This window comes from Oncorhynchus mykiss, chromosome 11, assembly GCF_013265735.2.
Source record: "Oncorhynchus mykiss isolate Arlee chromosome 11, USDA_OmykA_1.1, whole genome shotgun sequence".
Taxonomy (NCBI): Eukaryota; Metazoa; Chordata; class Actinopteri; order Salmoniformes; family Salmonidae; genus Oncorhynchus; species Oncorhynchus mykiss.
The window spans coordinates 45,971,761-45,992,008 of NC_048575.1; the positions used below are offsets into that span (position 1 = coordinate 45,971,761).

Consider the following 20,248-nt stretch of genomic DNA (forward strand, 5'->3'; position numbering starts at 1 on the left):
CCTAATAGAATAAACATGGAAAAAACAAATGTAGACATTAATAAATGCATTTATATAGCCTCTAAAATATTTTATACAATGGTGGGGGAGTGCCAAGATGGAGTTGGCTTCAAAACAGCGTCCCCTATCAGCCATTTGTTTCCTCAGCGGCAGTCGTGTCAGTGGCGGGTGTGACAGCGATGGTTGTGTCAGCGGTGGTCACGTCGCAAAACTAAGATGGTTCTGCCGAGTTCATCTTCAGAGTTATTCGAGGAAGGAAAGAGAGGATGAGTAACTGAGTAACTCATTGCGAGCTTATAGAACAGGGCTGTGGGCAGCTGAGCAGAAATGGAGGAAAATTAAACTTCTGGAGGACCTATCATCCTTTCATTCCCTCTTTTCTACCTTCTCTTCCTCTGTACCCGCTGCTAAAGCCACTTTCTATCACTCTAAATTTCAAGCTTTTGCCTCTAACACTAGGAAACTACTTTCCACCTTCTCCTCCCTCCTTAATCCTTCACCCCTCCCCCTTCTTCCTCCCTCTCCGCGGACGACTTTGTTAACCACTTTGAAAAGAAGGTTGACGACATCCACTCCTCATTTACTCAGCCTATTGAGTCCAATGGTCCCACACATATAGAGCTACCCTACACCTTGACCGCTTTCTTTCCTCCCTGGACCGCCCAACAACCTGCCCGCTCGTGGAGAGGATCTGTGTTTTCACCACATACTCACGACTGGTGTCCAAAGGGCTCGGTTCTAGGCCCTTTCCTTTTCTCACTATAAACTAAGTAACTCGGCTCTGTCATATCCGCAAATGGTCTCTCTATCATTGCTATGCGGATGACACTGAGCTACTACTCTCCTTCTCATGACACCCAGGTGGCGACACGCATCTCTGCAAGCCTGGCCGATATCTCAGCTTGGATGTTGGCCCACCACCTCAAGCTCAACCTCGACAAGATGGAGCTGCTCTTCCTCCCGGGGATGGCCTGCCCGCTCCAAGTCCTCTCCATCACGCTTGACTCCCTCCAAGAGTGCAAAGAACCTTGGTGGGACACTGGACAACACCCTTTCGTTCTCTGCAAACATCAAAGCAGTGACTCACTCCTGTAGATTCATGCTCTATAACGGCCATAGAGTACGACCCTGCTTCACACAGGAAGTGGTGCAGGTCCTAATCCAGGCACTTGTCATCTCCCATCTGGACTACTGCAACTAGCTGTTGGTTGGCTCCCTGCTTGTGCCATCAAACCCCTGCAACTTATCCAGAACACTGCAGCCCGCCTGGTGTTCAACCTTCCAAAGTTCTTCCATGTCACCCTGCTCCTCCACAGACTCCCCTGGCTTCCAGTCGAAGCTCGCATCCACTACAAGACCATTCTACTCTTCTCTGTCCTGGCACCCCAAAGGTGGAACCAGCTTCCCCCTGAAGCTATGACAGCAGTCTCTGTCCATCGTTAGAAAACATCTAAAACCCTACCTCTTCGAAGAATATCTTAAATAATCCTACAGCACCGACCCTCTCACCCCGACACCCCCCTCCCCCCCCAAAAACAGCCTTTTGTGAACAAATACTTACACTACTTTTTCCCCCCTTACTAGCTCTGACTTTGCTGATAGCTACATTATTGAGGAAAATACACTAACTGTAAGTCGCTCTGAATAAGAGTGTCCGCTAAATGAATAAAATGTCAAATGTAAATCTCATGCATACTGTATATAAATCATTGATCTGGACTTATCAGCAACATTAAAGGCATACTTAAGGATTTTGGCTTTGAGACCTTTTATCTACTTCCCCAGAGTCAGATTAGCATAATTTCTGGATTAGCATAATGTCTGGAAGTCTATGGTATCTGCTAGCAGATACCCATAGACTTTAAGTCATTGCGCTAACGTTTTTTTAGCAATTACGCTAGCACTAGTTAGCAATTTCCGTTAAACTGCACACAGACACATAAAAATGGTACCCCCGAGTTCATCTGACTCTGGGGAAGTAGATAAACGGCCTCATTGCCAACATCCCAGAGTATCCCTTTAACAGTACCTAGTTCATTTTGTTGTTACCTGTGTTCCAATTACTATAATGTCTACACTTCACAATCCCTGACAAAGAACACATATTCTGGAACTTTGTATCAATATGGCAATGAGATATTCATAGCACTGCCAGTTGTTGAATAATAAGTAATGTGGTACAAGTTTGACAAGTCCTTTCAGCAAACACGGGAGCTGTGTTTCACAGAGGGGTTGACAACAATGTTGTCCTTGGGCCGTCATCTGCGTTTGAAGCCTTCCTCTTATCTCCGGACTGGAACTCGGTATGGATCTCCAGGAAGGTTTTGTTCTTGGTCTCAGGGACTACCAGGAATATGTATACAGCCACCAAGACAGATATCACCAAGAACACCAGGAAACAGTACTGCTGCAACTTAGTCTGTGGAGGTAAAAGAGCAGACCAAACCCATCTAGAACCAGCTCTCAAAACAGCCACCTCTCCTAATTTTATATCAATCGACAGTACGGATCAAACTACTCTAGTATTGTATAACCTACTGTTACACAATGTATTTGTCTTTTTTATTTAACCTTTATTTAACTAGGCAAGTCAGTTAAGAACAAATTCTTATTTACAATGACAGCCTACCCTGGCCATACCCGGATGACGCTGGGCCAATTGTGCGCCGCCCTATGGGACTCCTAATCATGGCCGGGTGTGATACAGCCTGGATTCGAACCAGGGACTGTAGTGACGCCTCTTGCACTGAGATGCAGTGCCTTAGACAGCTGCGACACTAACCATACTCCTTCATTTAAAGGTTAAGTACCACGGATGCAAACACTTGGAACCTACCACAATAAATGGAAACACCATGCCAATGACGAAGAAGCTGAGCCAGTTCACGGACCCTCCGATCATGTACGCGGCAGGCCGACTGGTTTGTGTGAATAACTCGGTGGTCAAGATGTTTGTCACCCCACCTCCAAGGACAAAGCGAAGGTATAGTGTTAGTTTCAAATACATTTATAATCAGATAATAATATTGTTGCCAGATCACCCAAAGTTTGGCAATACTGGCATAAATGAGCGATAAGTAAGTTCTGTCGGTTACCTGGCCCCAAGCCAAAGCTGAGTATGAAAGCAAAGACGCATCCCATGCTAAGATAAGGCATCCATACGCCTGCTCCCTGCGTTCAACGAAAGAAGACAACAATTCGATCATAGAAAACTAGTGCTCTCAAAGTGGCCAGCCAAAGGCACAGTGCAGCCATTTTTATCTCAATATCAAATCATTTATGGGTAACAATTAAGTACCTTACTGTGATTGTTTTCAATTGCAATTGTCAAAAAGAAACAAAAATAGCTTCTTAGCATAGAGCAATTTCTAAAGCAATAATTTTGCTAGGACTGTCTGAGAGTGTGGAGTGGAAAACTGAAAACTATCTGTTATTGGCGGAGAGGTTTTGAACTTTCTTTTTTATTGGTCTATTAACTAATTTACTGCCGGGTGATGTGACCAGGCAGGCCTAAACTCCATTCCACCAAAACAGCCTAACATTTCAGGCGGTCTTTTCAAACGACTCTTACACCAAAAGGGCATTCATTATCCTCATTTTTCAAATGTCACCGTATTATTCCAACCTCATAGTGTGGAAATATATATAAAACACAGGAAAATCACATTTTTGACTGCACTGGGGCTTGTTACCCAGAAATGATTTGATATTGAGATACAAATGGCGACATTGCGCCTTTTTTAAGGGTTGGTTTAATCAACCATAACTTAAGTGCAACACGGGTCTCTTATTCTGATTAATAAGAGACTGAAATGGAATTGTTAGATCAAAGATACTTTACTTGGAAGGTGAGGGTCAGAGTGAAGCAAATGCACCAGAAAGCCATTAGGGTGTACCCTCCGATGATAAGCACCTTTCGTCCCAGAGTTTCGATCAGCATGCCCTGAAAGACACAGCATCTCATATGGCATACCAGCAGAAGAATAAGATCGTGGAGAAATATAAGATCGGAGTTAAAATAACCTACAGATGTAGGATATTAATTTGATTAACCTGTTGCAAGATAATTTTCCTTTAATGCAGGACATTTAAAACCTGTAGTGTATTTGAGGGTTTTAAAGGCTTCTGAAGTTTGTAATTTCGACTTTAAAATTTCAGACTTGATTTCCCTTACGAAAAATGTATCAACTCCTACAAAAATGTCCATGAATTATAAATCCACATAATTCACATTTCCTGTTGCTGCAGGATTAAGATCCTACAGCTGTAGTCAACACATCTTAAATATGTTAGTCCACTCGATGAATAGTAACGTAAATCATAGCAGAGCATTCAATGAGAACAGTACTGTCATACCAGCATAACATGATGAAATTAGCGATCAGTCATTAACGAAGATTCTAAAAGACTCATAAATCCATGCAGAGGCATGGGGTTGTATGACATTTCCGCTCTACGATGGACTCCATGCATGCTACTAAATACTTGGAAATATACAGTACCAGTCAAAAGTTGACACACCTACTCATTCCAGGATTCTTCTTTATTTTGACTATTTTCTACATTGTAGAATCGTAGTGAAGACATCAAAACTATGAAATAACACATGGCATCATGTAATAACCCCAAAAAAAAGTGTTAAATGAATCTAAATATATTTTATATTTGAAACTCTTCAAAGTAGCCACCCTTTGCCTTGATGACAGCTTTGCACACTTGACATTCTCTCAACCAGCTAGTGTAACGAGTGCGCTGAGAGTCGCGAAGCAATTACAGGGAGTGAATATTTAATAAATGGAACATAATACAAAATAAGAAACACGAAGAGCACACAGACATGAAACTGAAATAATAACACCTGGGGAAGGAACCAAAGGGAGTGACATATGTAGGGAAGGTAATCAAGGAGGTGATGGAGTCCAGGTGAGTCTGATGACGCGCTGGTGAGTGTAACGATGGTGACAGGTGTGCGCCATCATGAGCATGAGGGACAGTATATGTGACAAGTAGTCACCTGGAATGCATTTAAATTAACAGGTGTGCCTTGTTTAAAAGTGAATTAAGTAATGCGTTTGAGCCACTCAGTTGTGACAAGGTAGGGGTGGTATACAGAAGATAACCCTATTTGGTAACAGACCAAGTCCATATTGTAGCAAGAACAGCTCAAATAAGCAAAGAGAAACAACAGTCCATCATTACTTTAAGACATGAAGGTCAGTCAATCTGAAAAATGTCAAATCCTTTGAAAGTTTCTTCAAGTGCAGTCACAAAAACCATCAAGCACTATGATGAAACTGGCTCTCATGAGGACCACCACAGGAAAGGAAGACCCAGAGGATAAGTTCAGTAGAGTTACCAGCCTCAGAAATTGCAGCCCAAATAAATGCTTCACAGAGTTCAAGTAACAGACACATCTCAACATCAACTGTTCAGATGAGACTGCGTGAATCAGGCCTTCATGGTTGACTTGCTGCAAAGAAACCACTACTAAAGGACACCAATAAGAAGAAGAGACTTGCTCGGGCCAAGAAACACAAGCAATGGACATTAGACCGGTGGAAATTTGTCCTTTGGTCTGAGTCCAAATTTGAGATTTTTGGTTCCAACTGTGTGTGTGCTTCCACCATGAAGCATGGAGGAGGAGGTGTGATGGTGTGGGGGTAATTTGCTGGTGATACTGTCTGTGATTTATTTAGAATTCAAGGCACACAGAACCAGCAAGGCTACCACAGCATTCTGCAGCGATACACCATCCAATCTGGTTTGCACTTAATTGGACTATCATTTGTTTTTCAACAGGACAATGACCCAAACACACCTCCAGGCTGTGTAAGGGCTATTTGGCCAAGAAGGAGAGTGATGGAGTGCTGCATCAGATGACCTGGACTCCACAATCACCCAACCTCAACCCAATTGAGATAGTTTGGGATGAGTTGGACCGCAGAGTGAATGAAAAGCAGCCAACAAGTGCTCAGCATGTGGGAACTCCTTCAAGACTGTTGGAAAAGCATTCCAGGTGAATACCTCATCAAGCTGGTTGAGAGAATGCAAAGAGTGTGCAAAGCTGTCATCAAGGCAAAAGGTGGCTACTTTGAAGAATCTAAAATCCCAAATATGTTTTGATTTGTTTAACACGTTTTTGGTTACTACATGATTCCATATGTGTTATTTCATAGTTTTGATGTCTTCACTATTATAATACAATGTAGAAAATAGTAAAAATAAAGAAAAACTATGAAAAACTACCTACTGTTAAATGGTACTGTATGTACTATGACCAATAGTTGACACTCACACAGGTAAGGGCAGTGAGGCATTCACAGGCTCCTGTGCCCACAGTTACGTAGGGTATGTTGACATCTGGAATTCCGGCCTCCTCAAACACATAATCTGTATAAAAATAAATCTGCAAGAGAGAGAGTAATAGAAAACAAAATGAAACCCCGGTCCTTCACATTATACCCTATAGTGTATAACAGGGATGGACAAGTTTGATGGGGGTGAGCTCAAATCTGAACTCATCATGCAGTCAGAACGAGCCCTAGCCTTTTGGGGCCCTAAGTAAAATTTTGTTGGGGGGAGTTGATCCGCAAGCCTACAAAAGGGGGGCGGCAGCCAGTTGCCTATACCTGGTGTATTACATATCATATCACAGTTGAAGTCGGAAGTTTACATACACCTTAGCCAAATACATTTAAACTCAGTCTTTCACAATTCCTGACATTTAATCCTAGTAAAAATTCCCTGTCTTAGGTCAGTTAGGATCACCACTTTATATTAAGAATGTGAAATGTCAGAATAATAGTAGAGAGAATGGTTTATTTCAGCTTTTATGTATTTCATCACATTCCCAGCGGGTCAGAAGTTTACATACAGTCAATTAGTATTTTGTAGCATTGCCTTTAAATTGTTTAACTTGGGTCAAATGTTTCAGGTGGCCTTCCACAATTTCCCACAATAAGTTGGGTGATTTTTGGCCCATTCCTCTTGACAGAGCTGGTGTAACTCAGTCAGGTTTATAGGCCTCCTTGCTCGCACACGCTTTTTCAGTTCTGCCCACAAATTTTCTATAGGATTGAGGTCAGGGCTTTGTGATGGCCACTCCAATACCTTGACTTTGTTGTCCTTAAGCCATTTTGCCACAACTTTGGAAGTACGCTTGGGGTCATTGTCCATTTGGAAGACCCATTTGCGACCAAGCTTTAACTTCCTGACTGATGTCTTGAGATGTTTCTTCAATATATCCACATCATTTTCCATTCCTCATGATGCCATCTATTTCGTGAAGTGCACCAGTCCCTCCTGCAGCAAAGCACCACCACAACATGATGTTGCCACCGCCGTGCTTCACGGTTGGGATGGTATTCTTCGGCTTGCAAGCCTCCCCCTTTTTCCTCCAAACATAGCGATGATCATTATGGCCAAACAGTTCTATTTTTGTTTCATCAGACCAGAGGACATTTCACCAAAGATCATGATCTTTGTCCCCATGTGCAGTTGCAAACCATAGCCTGTTTTTTTATGGCCGTTTTGGAGCAGTGGCTTCTTCCTTGCTGAGCGGCCTATCAGGTTATGTCGATATAGGACTAATTTTACTGTGGATATAGATACTTTTGTACCTGTTTCCTCCAGCATCTTCACAAGGTCCTTTGCTGTTGTTCTGGGATTGATTTGCACTTTTCGCACCAAAGTACGTTCATCTCTAGGAGACAGAACGTGTCTCCTTCCTGAGCGGTATGACGGCTGCGTGGTCCAATGGTGTTTATACTTGCGTACTATTGTTTGTACAGATGAACGTGGTACCTTCAGGCGTTTGGAAATCGCTCCCAAGGATGAACCAGACTTGTAGAGGTCTACAATTTTTTCGGAGGTCTTGGCTGATTTCTTTTGATTTTCCCATGATTTCAAGCAAAGAGGCACTGAGTTTGAAGGTAGGCTTTGAAATACATACACATATACTCCTCCAATTGACTCAAATGATGTCAATTATCCTATCAGAAGCTTCTAAAGCCATGACATAATTTTCTGCAATTTTCCAAGCTGTTTAAAGTCACAGTCAACTTAGTGTATGTAAACTTCTGACCCACTGGAATTGTGATAGAGTGAATGATGTGAAAAATTTAAGTGAAATAATCTACTTTGTGTGTCATAATCTACTTTGTGTGACATCTGAAGGTACCACAAAGTAGATGTCCTAACCAACTTTTTTTATTTAATTTATTTATTTTATTTCACCTTTATTTAACCAGGTAGGCTAGTTGAGAACAAGTTCTCATTTACAACTGTGACCTGGCCAAGATAAAGCAAAGCAGCGCGACACAAACAACAACACAGAGTTACACATGGAATAAACAAACATACAGTCAATAATAGAATAGAGAAAGTCTATATACAGTGTGTGCAAATGAGATGAGTGAGGCAATAAATAGGCCATAGTGGCAAAATTATTACAGTATGGCAAATTAAACACTGGGGTGATAGATGTGCAGAAGATGAGTGTGCAAGTAGTGGTACTGGGGCGCAAAGGAGTAAAATACATGAAATATATAACAATATCAAATCAAATGTATTTTATAGACCTTCTTACATCAGCTGATATCTCAAAGTGCTGTACAGAAACCCAGCCTAAAACCCCAAACAGCAAGCAATGCAGGTGTAGAAGCACTATGGTGATGGATAGGCTAGTTGGATTGGCTATGTACAGGTGCAGTGATCTGTGAGCTGCTCTGACAGCTGATGCTTAAAGCTAGAGAGGGAGATATATCTCCAGCTTCAGTGATTTTTGAAGTTCGTTCCAGTCATTGGCAGCAGAGAACTGGAAGGAAAGGCGTCCAAAGGAGGAATTGGCTTTGGGGGTGACCAGGGAATTATACCTGCTGGAGCGCGTGCTGCGGTTGGGTTCTGCTATGGTAACCAGTGAGCTGAGATAAGACAGGGCTTTGCCTAGCAACGACTTATAGATGACCTGGAGCCAGTGGGTTTGGTGACGGATATGAAGCAAGGGCCAGCAAACCAGAGCATACAGGTCGCAGTGGTGGGTAGTATATGGGGCTTTGGTGACAATACGGATGGCACTGTGATAGACTGCATCCAATTTACTGAGTAGAGTGTTGGAGGCTATTTTGTAAATGACATTGCCGAAGTCAAGGATCGGTAGGATAGTCAGTTTTACTAGGGTATGTTTGGCAGCATGAGTGAAGGATGCTTTGTTGCGAAATAGAAGCTGATTCTAGATTTAATTTTGGATTGGAGATGCTTAATGTGAGTCTGGAAGGAGAGTTTACAGTCTAACCAGACACCTAGGTATTTGTAGTTGTCTACATATTCTAAGTCAGAACCGTCCAGAGTAGTGATGCTGGATGGCTGGGTAGGTGTGGGCAGCGATCAGTTGAAGAGCATGCATTTAGTTTTGCTTGCATTTAAGAGCAGTTGGAGGCCACAGAAGGAGAGTTGTATGGCATTGAAGCTTGTCTGGAGGTTAGTTAACACAATGTCCAAAGAAGGGCCAGAAGTATACAGAGTGGTGTCGTCTGCGTAGAGGTGGATCAGAGAATCACCAGCAGCGAGAGCAACATCATTGATGTATACAGAGAAAAGAGTTGGCCTGAGAATTGAACCCTGTGGCACCCCCATAGAGCCTGCCAGAGGTCCGGACAACAGGCCCTCCGATTTGACACACTGAACTCTGTCAGAGAAGTAGTTGGTGAACCAGGCGAGGCAGTCATTTGAGAAACCAAGGCTGTTGATAAGAATGTGGTGATTAACAGAGACGAAAGCCTTGGCCAGGTCGATGAATAGAGCTGCACAGTATTGTGTCTTGGTGGTTATGATATCGTTTAGGACCTTGAGCGTGGCTTGAGGTGAACCCATGACCAGCTCGGAAATCAGATTGCATAGTGGAGAAGGTACGGTGGGATTCTAAATGGTCGGTGAACTGTCTGCTTTCGAAGAACTTAGAAAGGCAGGGTAGGATAGATATAGGTCTGTAGCAGTTTGGGTCAAGAGGGTCTCCCCCTTTGTAGAGGGGGATGACCGCGGCAGCTTTCCAATCTTTGGGGATCTCGGACGATAGGTTGAACAAGCCAGTAATCTGAATCTAAGAGCAGCGTCAACTCACCATCAGTACGACCAAGAATAGAACTTTCGCAAAGCGGATCCTGTGTTCTGCCTTTCACCTAGGACAACGGAATGGATCCCAGCCGGCGACCCAAAACAACGACTTCGTAAAAGAGGGAAACGAAGCGGTCTTCTGGTCAGACTCCGGAGACGGGCACATCGCGCAACACTCCCTAGCATACTTCTCGCCAATGTCCAGTCTCTTGACAACAAGGTTGATGAAATCCGAGCAAGGGTAGAATTCCGGAGGGACATCAGAGACTGTAACGTTCTTTGCTTCACGGAAACATGGCTCACTCGAGAGACGCTATCGGAGTCGGTGCAGCCAGCTGGTTTCCCAACGCATCGCGCCGACAGAAACAAACATCTTTCTGGTAAGAAGAGGGGCGGGGGCGTATGCTTTATGGTTAACGAGACATGGTGTGGTCACAACAACATACAGGAACTCAAGTCCTTCTGTTCACCTGATTTAGAAATCCTCACAATCAAATGTCGACCGCATTATCTGCCAAGGGAATTCTCTTCGATTATAATCACAGCCGTATATATTCCCCCCCAAGCAGACACATCGATGGCTCTGAACAAACTTTATTTGACTCTTTGCAAACTGGAATCCACATATCCTGAGGCTGCATTCATTGTAGCTGGGGATTTTAACAAGGCTAATCTGAAAACAAGACTCCCTAAATTGTATCAGCATATTGATTGCGCAACCAGGGCTGGTAAAACCTTGGATCATTGCTATTCTAACTTCCGCGACGCATATAAGGCCCTCCCCCGCCCTCCTTTCGGAAAAGCTGACCACGACTCCATTTTGTTGCTCCCTGCCTGCAGCCAGAAGCTAAAACAAGAAGCTCCCGCACTGAGGTCTGTTCAACGCTGGTCCGACCAATCTGATTCCACGCTCCAAGACTGCTTCCATCACGTGGACTGGGATATGTTTCGTATTGCGTCAAACAACAACATTGACGAATACGCTGATTCGGTGAGCGAGGTCATTAGAACGTGCGTTGAAGATGTCGTTCCCATAGCAGCGATTAAAACATTCCCAAACCAGAAACCGTGGATTGATGGCAGCATTCGCTTGAAACTGAAAGCGCGAACCACTGCTTTTAATCAGGGCAAGGTGACCAGAAACATGACCGAATACAAACAGTGTAGCTATTCCCTCCGCAAGGCAATCAAACAAGCTAAGTGTCAGTATAGAGACAAAGTAGAATCGCAATTCAACGGCTCAGACACAAGAGGTATGTGGCAGGGTCTACAGTCAATCACGGATTACAAAAAGAAAACCAGCCCAGTCACGGACCAGGATGCCTTGCTCCCAGGCAGACTAAATCACTTTTTTGCCCGCTTTGAGGACAATACAGTGCCACTGACACGGCCCGCAACCAAAACATGCGGACTCTCCTTCACTGCAGCCGAGGTGAGTAAAACATTTAAACGTGTTAACCCTCGCAAGGCTGCAGGCCCAGACGGCATCCTCAGCCGCGCCCTCAGAGCATGCGCAGACCAGCTGGCTGGTGTGTTTACGGACATATTCAATCAATCCTTATCCCAGTCTGCTGTTCCCACATGCTTCAAGAGGGCCACCATTGTTCCTGTTCCCAAGAAATCTAAGGTAACTGAACTAAACGACTACCGCCCGTAGCACTAACTTCCGTCATCATGAAGTGCTTTGAGAGACTAGTCAAGGACCATATCACCTCCACCCTACCTGACACCCTAGACCCACTCCAATTTGCTTACCGCCCAAATAGGTCCACAGACGATGCAATCTCAACCACACTGCACACTGCCCTAACCCATCTGGACAAGAGGAATACCTATGTGAGAATTCTGTTCATCTACAGCTCAGCATTTAACACCATAGTACCCTCCAAACTCGTCATCAAGCTCGAGACCCTGGGTCTCGACCCCGCCCTGTGCAACTGGGTACTGGACTTCCTGACGGGCCGCCCCCAGGTGGTGAGGATAGGTAACAACATCTCCACCCCGCTGATCCTCAACACTGGGGCCCCACAAGGGTGCGTTCTGAGCCCTCTCCTGTACTCCCTGTTCACCCACAACTGCGTGGCCACGCACGCCTCCAACTCAATCATCAAGTTTGCGGACGACACAACAGTGGTAGGCTTGATTACCAACAACGACGAGACGGCCTACAGGGAGGAGGTGAGGGCCCTCGGAGTGTGGTGTCAGGAAAATAACCTCACACTCAACGTCAACAAAACTAAGGAGATGATTGTGGACTTCAGGAAACAGCAGAGGGAACACCCCCCTATCCACATCGATGGGACAGTAGTGGAGAGGGTAGTAAGTTTTAAGTTCCTCGGTGTACACATCACAGACAAACTGAATTGGTTCACCCACAACCTCAGGAGGCTGAAGAAATTTGGCTTGTCACCAAAAGCACTCACAAACTTCTACAGATGCACAATCGAGAGCATCCTGTCGGGCTGTATCACCGCCTGGTACGGCAACTGCCCCGCCCACAACCGTAAGGCTCTCCAGAGGGTAGTGAGGTCTGCACAACGCATCACCGGGGGCAAACTGCCTGCCCTCCAGGACACCTACACCACCCGATGTCACAGGAAGGCCATAAAGATCATCAAGGACAACAACCACCCGAGCCACTGCCTGTTCACCCCGCGATCATCCAGAAGGCGAGGTCAGTACAGGTGCATCAAAGCTGGGACCGAGAGACTGAAAAACAGCTTCTATCTCAAGGCCATCAGACTGTTAAACAGCCACCACTAACATTGAGTGGCTGCTGCCAACACACCGACTCAACTCCAGCCACTTTAATAATGGGAATGGATGGGAATTTATGTTAAATATATCACTAGCCACTTTAAATAATGCTACTTAATATAATGTTTACATACCCTACATTATTCATCTCATATGTATACGTATATACTGTACTCTATATCATCTACTGCATCTTTATGTAATACATGTATCACTAGCCACTTTAAACTATGCCACTTTGTTTACATACTCATCTCATATGTATATACTGTACTCGATACCATCTACTGCATCTTGCCTATGCCGCTCTGTACCATCACTCATTAATATATCTTTATGTACATATTCTTTATCCCTTTACACTTGTGTGTATAAGGTAGTAGTTTTGGAATTGTTAGTTAGATTACTCGTTGGTTATTACTGCATTGTCAGAACTAGAAGCACAAGCATTTCGCTACACTCGCATTAACATCTGCTAACCATGTGTATGTGACAAATACATTTGATTTGATTTGATTTGTAGGGGTCCAGATTTTGCAGCTCTATCAGAACATCAGTTTTCTGGTTTTGGGTGAAGGAGAAATGGGGGAGGCTTGGGCAAGTTGCAGTGAGTGGTGCAGGGCTGTTGACCGGGGTAGGGGTAGCCAGGTGGAAAGCATGGCCAGCCGTGTAAAAATGCTTATTGAAATTCTCAATTATCGCGGATTTATCGTTGGTGACAATGTTTCCTAGCCTCAGTGCAGTGGGCAGCTGGGAGGAGGTGCTCTTATTCTCCATGGACTTTACAGTGTCCCATACATTTTTGGAGTTAGTGCTACAGGATGCAAATTTCTGTTTGATAAAGCTAGCCTTTGCTTTCCTAACTGCCTGTGTATATTGGTTCCTAACTTCCCTGAAACGTTGCATATCGCGGGGCTATTCGATGCTACTGCAGTACGCCACAGGATGTTTTTGTGCTGGTCGAGGGCAGTCAGGTCTGGAGTGAAACAAGGGCTATATCTGTTCCTGGTTCTAAATTTTTTGAATGGGGCATGCTTATTTAAGATGGTGAGGAAAGCACTTTTAAATAATAACCAGGCATCCTCTACTGACGGAATGAGGTCTATATCCTTCCAGGATACCCGGGTCAGGTCGATTAGAAAGGCCTGCTCGCTGAAGTGTTTTAGGGAGCGTTTGACAGTGGTGAGGGGTAGTTGCTTGACCGCAGACCCATTACGGACGCAGGCAATGAGGCAGTGATCGCTTAGATCCTGGTTGAAGACAGCAGAGGTGTATTTGGAGGGCAGGTTGGTTAGGATGATATCATTGAGGGTGCCCGTGTTTACAGATTTGGGGTTGTACCTGGTGGGTTCATTGATCATTTGTGTGAGATTGAGAGCATCAAGCTTAGATTGTAGGATGGCCGGAGTGTTAAGCATGTCCTAGTTTAGGTCACCTAACAGCACGAGCTCTGAAGATAGATGGGGGGAAATCAATTCACATATGGTGTCCAGGGCACAGCTGGGGGCAGGTGGTCTATAGCAAGCGGCAACGGTAAGAGACTTGTTTCTGGAGAGGTGGACTTTTAAAAGTAGAAGCTCAAATTGTTTGGGCACTGACCTGGATAGTAAGACAGAACTCGCCCCCTTTGGCAGTTCTATCTTGTCAGAAAATGTTATAGTTAGGGATGGAAAGGTTTTTGGTGGTCTTCCTAATCCAAGATTCAGACACGGCTAGGACATCCGGGTTGGCAGAGTGTGCTAGGGCAGTGAATAAAACAAACTTAGGGAGGAGGCTTCTAATGTTAACATGCATGAAACCAAGGCTTTTACGGTTACAGAAGTCAAGAAATGAGAGCGCCTGGGGAATGGAAGTGTTAACCTACACATCACCCAAGGAACAGAGGAGGAGTAGGATAAGGGTACGGCTAAAGGCTAAAAGAACTGGTCGTCTAGTACGTTCAGAACAGAGAATAAAAGAGGGGGGGGGGGGGGGTCGCCCAGGGAGCCATACAAGCTAGATCCGCCACCGTGTATGCCCTATAACAATCTGTATGTCCTGCAGGTATATTAATTTAACATGAGAATTCTGTGAATGGAATATTGTACATTTAAACCAACTTCTTCTGATTTGAGTTCATACTGATAAACGTTGCACCCCCGAGGGGACATAGGGTCATGTGTGGAAATGTGGTCTGTTGCTAACATACAGCGTTGATGCCGTTGAGCTGCTGGGCAGCGTTGAGCAGGATGATGGTGAGGACTTGCCAGCGGAGGCTGCGGTCCATGAACAGCTGCCACGGCTTCTTGGGTTTAATGCCAATGGCGTTGACCCTCTCCCTCTCCATGTCCTCCCGCTCACGATCAAAGTTATCCGTGCCGTGGAGTTGCTTCATCGCTGTCCACAGGAAACACAAGACACAGCTCACATGGTCTCTTTCCACTCCACGCTTCATTTATTATCCCTCACACTCATAACAGGAATCCACCCAGCCAGCGTAACAAAACCAAAGCAGACAGACACAGTGGGATACACAGAGGTATTTATTTGATTAGCAAGGATTGTGTGACTAATGAGAGACATTGCCTATTCGCAGTGTAACTTGCTGTTACAGTATGCACTGCAGTCATGTGCTTGACCCAGTATGTCTCTCAAGGGGAAAGATTTGTATAATTTATGTTTCCCGTCCCTTCTAATCTCAGATAAAGGAAGAATCATCACCCCCTCCAAACTTTCCATCATGTCAAATCAATGTTCAGGTATGGAGTGACACAGGTCGGCTCTCTTTTTTTAGATGAATGATCGTAGGTTACGTTACAATTTAGGTTTGCAGACTTGGATCCTGCTTTTTCGCTAAAACAACTGTTTTCTGTCCCAATAGTTTTCAGCACGATGACTGTTGTCAGTCCTTATGTGGTAGATATTATGGTAGATATTTTGACATGTGATTGGAACATACCTTTTCTACATCCAACGTCATCCCCTCTGTCGATCAACAGGTAGCGAGGGCTCTCTGGGAACCAGGGCAGTATGAGGAGCTGCAGGAACGCTGGGATACAGGTGGTGCAGAGCAGGATGGGCCAGTGTTCTTCTTTACCGAGGAGCTCCCTGCAGGATCATAGACACTCATTATAGGAACCTACACAAGACGTTATGCGCAGTCTTCATTTCAAAGTACTCTGGAAGTTAGTAGGCAATAGTCCAGGATGATCTAAACTTACTTAAGCCCAATCACCTGTCCAGTAAGGATGCCCCCGGTGATGAAAATAGAAGTCCCCATTGCCATGGCACCACGAAGTGCCCTTGGGGCGATTTCCCCCAGATACAGTGGCTGAACGCATATGCCGATACCTGGCAATCAGCATATTATTAGAACAAAGTGTGGCACATTAACTTACAGACAAGACAAAACCTTCAATAAATATACATTTTTCAACACATCCAGCTAAGAAATAAAGACTGCAAACTACTGATGTCAACACTTCCCTTGACTAACGCACTAACATATTTACCCGCATTTACTCCTGTGAAAAATCGTCCAACGATGAGCAGTTCAAATAATCCAGTGGGGTAGCTCAGGCCCATCAACAGAGCAGCCAGTAAGGCAAATGCGTTGTTCATCATTAGTGTCCCCTTTCTTTGACACAGAATAATTGCCGTTAATTAAACTTGTATTGAAAGTGCCTTGTTTGGCGGGAAAGAATGCATGCAGTCTAATGGCTATTGCCAAAACAGTAATAGCCTATGTGTAAACACAAATATCCAAATGAGGATTCAAGCCATTATTAACAAAACACTTCTTTATACCTCCCAAATCGAATGGCCAGTGTTCCACCTATAGTTGCTCCAATGAATCCTCCTATTGTGAAAATGGACACGATGTTGGACCACAGGAGAGTGAGGTATTGCTCTGAGATGTCCTCATCATAGCGCTCCAGCCAGGTTTGGTTGATGAAATTCTGCACAGACTGGGAAAAAAGCACCCCTAACTCAACATAGCCTTGAAAAGCAGATGCACTGCTCACAGCTGAAATGGAATCGTAATTTGCATAACTTAAGAACGTATTATACCTCTGAATGTGTGTGAGAAATGTACCAACACACAGCAATTGCACAATACTGAAATGGCATGGTAGAATTAATCTCTTTTTACTCAAAAGGGTTCCATGTTACATGCTCGTAAGTGTTATTTTTTGCTGTTGTCATGATTCCCTTGTAAATGTGCCCTAAGATTTACATGGAGCCTCCAGGGCTGTGTGTGACTGCTTAGACGGACTGATTTCTGAACACACAGACATGGTTTAATGAGGACAGACTACAAATGATTATCCGATGTCAGTATCATCTTCTCATGAATTCAATAACACCAAAACATGTTCTATTTAGCCATCTAGGTATATTAAACTTAAAGGAGCAATCTGCGGTTGAAACAATGACAAAATGTAATAACCCTCCACTGTTTCAGTAAAAAGCTGAGGGAGGGGTCTGGATAAATGTAACCAAGCTCAAATTCATAGACAGAGCTATTGATGCAACGGCTGACCATCAACGACATACAAATGATAGTTTAAACCATGTTTTAAGGCTATACAGTGTTTACATGTACTTTGTCTACAAACATTGGAATAAAATAATCTCACATTTTGGGTTGTGACGGGGTACAGCAGTTGAACTAAGGGGCATTTACAAGTTACATTCTTAAGGAATAAGTAGGTCCATATCCTTAATTAAGTCCCAAAATGGATGTAGCAACTTCAGACCCCCCCCCCCCCCCCCCCCTTTTTTTTTAAGTAGACACATATTGACCATAATGTCTTACCTTGGTGGGGGCATTGATGACTGAAATATTATAACCATATTGAAAGGTTCCTCCAATGCAAGCTGCACAAACTGCCAGTAGAAGGGATTTGTTCGGACGCTGAAACCAATAACACACATAATTGGTGGTTTAGCATCAGATGGTACGTTCAGATTCTGTGCTGTACTTTTCAACTTTCAGCATTGAACAGAAAAAGGATAACTCTCACGGGTGTAGCCCAATCACGGTCATATTTTGCTATTAGATAGCTGTTAGACGTTCAAATGAGGCACAAATACATATCAAATATATTTTTAGCTTAGGTTAATAATTACAATAGCCAAGTGTAGACAATGAAATAGGCTATTGGTTTCTTTAAATAACTTTGTAATAATTGGAGTCCCTGTTTGCAGGTGAAGGACACCAAAAACAGTGGGCTTAGTTAGTTTAAAACAAGATATGCAGTATAATACATGTATTTATTATTTAGCATTGATTAAATATAACTTATAATTCACACTAATGATAATAATAATAACAACAACACCAATAATAATAATGACAATACATGTGTTATCACGGTTGTTATTATTACTAATATAGCAATAACACTTCTTCTTCTTCATTATTATTATTATTATTATTATTATTATTATTATTACTATAATTATTATGCATACCTTAATTTTCTTTTTTGTTTCTTTGCTGCCTTCAAGCAAAAATTGATATTCCGTATCTCCTTTAGTCATTTTGAGTCCTGCTTTTTGTTTTATCTTACAGTATGTCCAACTTCAGATTGTACACAGGTTTTTCTGTCTAGCCAAAGGCAAAGTGCAAAAGTTGCTCTCTCCTAGGCTAATGTAGACCACTCATCCTCAAGTGGAGTGCCTTTCGAGGATGTGGTCGGGCTGCGCCATAAATATGGTGAGGATAATACAATTGATCAGTTGTTCCTTGGATGACCCAGTGTCTCCTCATCGGAGCATAACATTGCATTACAGACTTCTCTCTTTTTTACGAGTGGGAAACTCTGCACTCTTTAGACACAGTAACTATTAAATATGCCATGAAACACATTTCTCTATCACACATCGGTTACAGATAATACATTTTGTGCGGATATCTTCATCAAGCAGTAGGCTATTTTTACCTTTCACATGAATAAAAGGCCTACCTCTTTCTTTAAATCTGCAGACACTTCATTGCTATCCATTTTGAATTTCATTCATTGAGCCCAACAAATAAAAAGGCACTATTTATTCAAGTAAAGCAACTGCAGCCTACTTATGGATTAAACCTGGGCTATTTATGGTCTGGTCACACCCATACTAGTTGTAGGTGTGATGATTCCATTGTAGCCTAGGCTGTGTTATTATCACTTGTATGAAGGTGTTTAATGAACTCTTGACAGCATTACTTTAGGTTACTCTGTGCTATCAGTAGGCCTATGAAAGGTGCAATTTCAAAGGTATAGCCCAGGTCTTATTTGAAAACCATGCACGAAAACGAAGAAGAGGTATATTGAGTTATTGGATTTGACCTATTTTATGGTCATCAGTGTGGCAATTTTCCTTTTTGATTATAAAGACCTCATTGTTTGTGAAGTCAAGTGACCAGAAAAGCTCATAAGCCCCTTCTTGGTCAGCAGGATGGTCATTCCACTGTTTCCGGATAGGCTACATGCCATTGCTAGAATTTCAATGATTTCCATTTCTACATTAATTTTCACAATGGAAAAAAACTGAAACCTCTTTCTTCAGTTTATTGACTATAGCCTATAGAGCCTAGGGACTACAGACCTTTCACTAGACCTACGGTATACAGTGGGGCAAAAAAGTATTTAATCAGCCACCAATTGTGCAAGTTCACCCACTTAAAAAGATGAGAGAGGCCTGTAATTTTCATCATAGGTACACTTCAACTATGACAGACAAAATGAGAAAAAAAATCCAGAAAATCACATTGTAATGAATTTATTTGCAAATTCTGGTGGAAAATAAGTATTTGGTCACCTACAAACAAGCAAGATTTCTGGCTCTCAAAGACCTGTAACTTCTTCTTTAAGAGGCTTCTCTGTCCTCCACTCGTTACCTGTATTAATGGCACCTGTTTGAACTTGTTATCAGTATAAAAGACACCTGTCCACAACCTCAAACAGTCACACTCCAAACTCCACTATGGCCAAGACCAAAGAGCTGTCAAAGGACACCAGAAACAAAATTGTAGACCTGCACCAGGCTGGGAAGACTGAATCTGCAATAGGTAAGCAGCTTGGTTTGAAGAAATCAACTGTGGGAGCAATTATTAGGAAATGGAAGACATACAAGACCACTGATAATCTCCCTCGATCTGGGGCTCCACGCAAGATCTCACCCCGTGGGGTCAAAATTATCACAAGAACGGTGAGCAAAAATCCCAGAACCACACGGGGGGACCTAGTGAATGACCTGCAGAGAGCTGGGACCAAAGTAACAAAGCCTACCATCAGTAACACACTACGCCGCCAGGGACTCAAATCCTGCAGTGCCAGACGTGTCCCCCTGCTTAAGCCAGTACATGTCCAGGCCCGTCTGAAGTTGGCTAGAGAGCATTTGGATGATCCAG

At 43.5% G+C, this 20,248-nt stretch overlaps 1 protein-coding gene across 1 annotated transcript; it reads right to left on the bottom strand.

Annotated features, from left to right (window-relative positions):
- Positions 1-1,294: 1,294 nt before the first annotated feature.
- Positions 1,295-18,662, bottom strand: LOC110535747 (solute carrier family 2, facilitated glucose transporter member 11-like). The gene is made up of 12 exons (XM_021620974.2): positions 18,325-18,662; positions 17,666-17,764; positions 16,654-16,814; positions 16,359-16,483; positions 16,068-16,197; positions 15,806-15,954; positions 15,056-15,243; positions 6,296-6,406; positions 3,842-3,943; positions 3,096-3,171; positions 2,837-2,964; positions 1,295-2,419 (listed from the first exon to the last, which is right to left on the bottom strand). The coding sequence occupies exons 1-12, from the start codon at positions 18,391-18,393 to the stop codon at positions 2,222-2,224; spliced, it is 1,536 nt and encodes a 511-aa protein (XP_021476649.1). The 5' UTR covers positions 18,394-18,662; the 3' UTR covers positions 1,295-2,221.
- Positions 18,663-20,248: the final 1,586 nt, after the last annotated feature.

Excerpts from the sequence above, each read along its gene's own strand:
- LOC110535747 (XM_021620974.2), bottom strand. The coding sequence starts at position 18,393 with ATGACTAAAGGAGATACGGAATATCAATTTTTGCTTGAAGGCAGCAAA. Across the intron at positions 16,815-17,665 it reads TCATCAATGCCCCCACCAAG|TCTGTGCAGAATTTCATCAA; the intron begins GTAAGACATTAT and ends CTTTTTTCCCAG. Across the intron at positions 2,420-2,836 it reads TGGTGTTTCCATTTATTGTG|ACTAAGTTGCAGCAGTACTG; the intron begins GTAGGTTCCAAG and ends TTACCTCCACAG.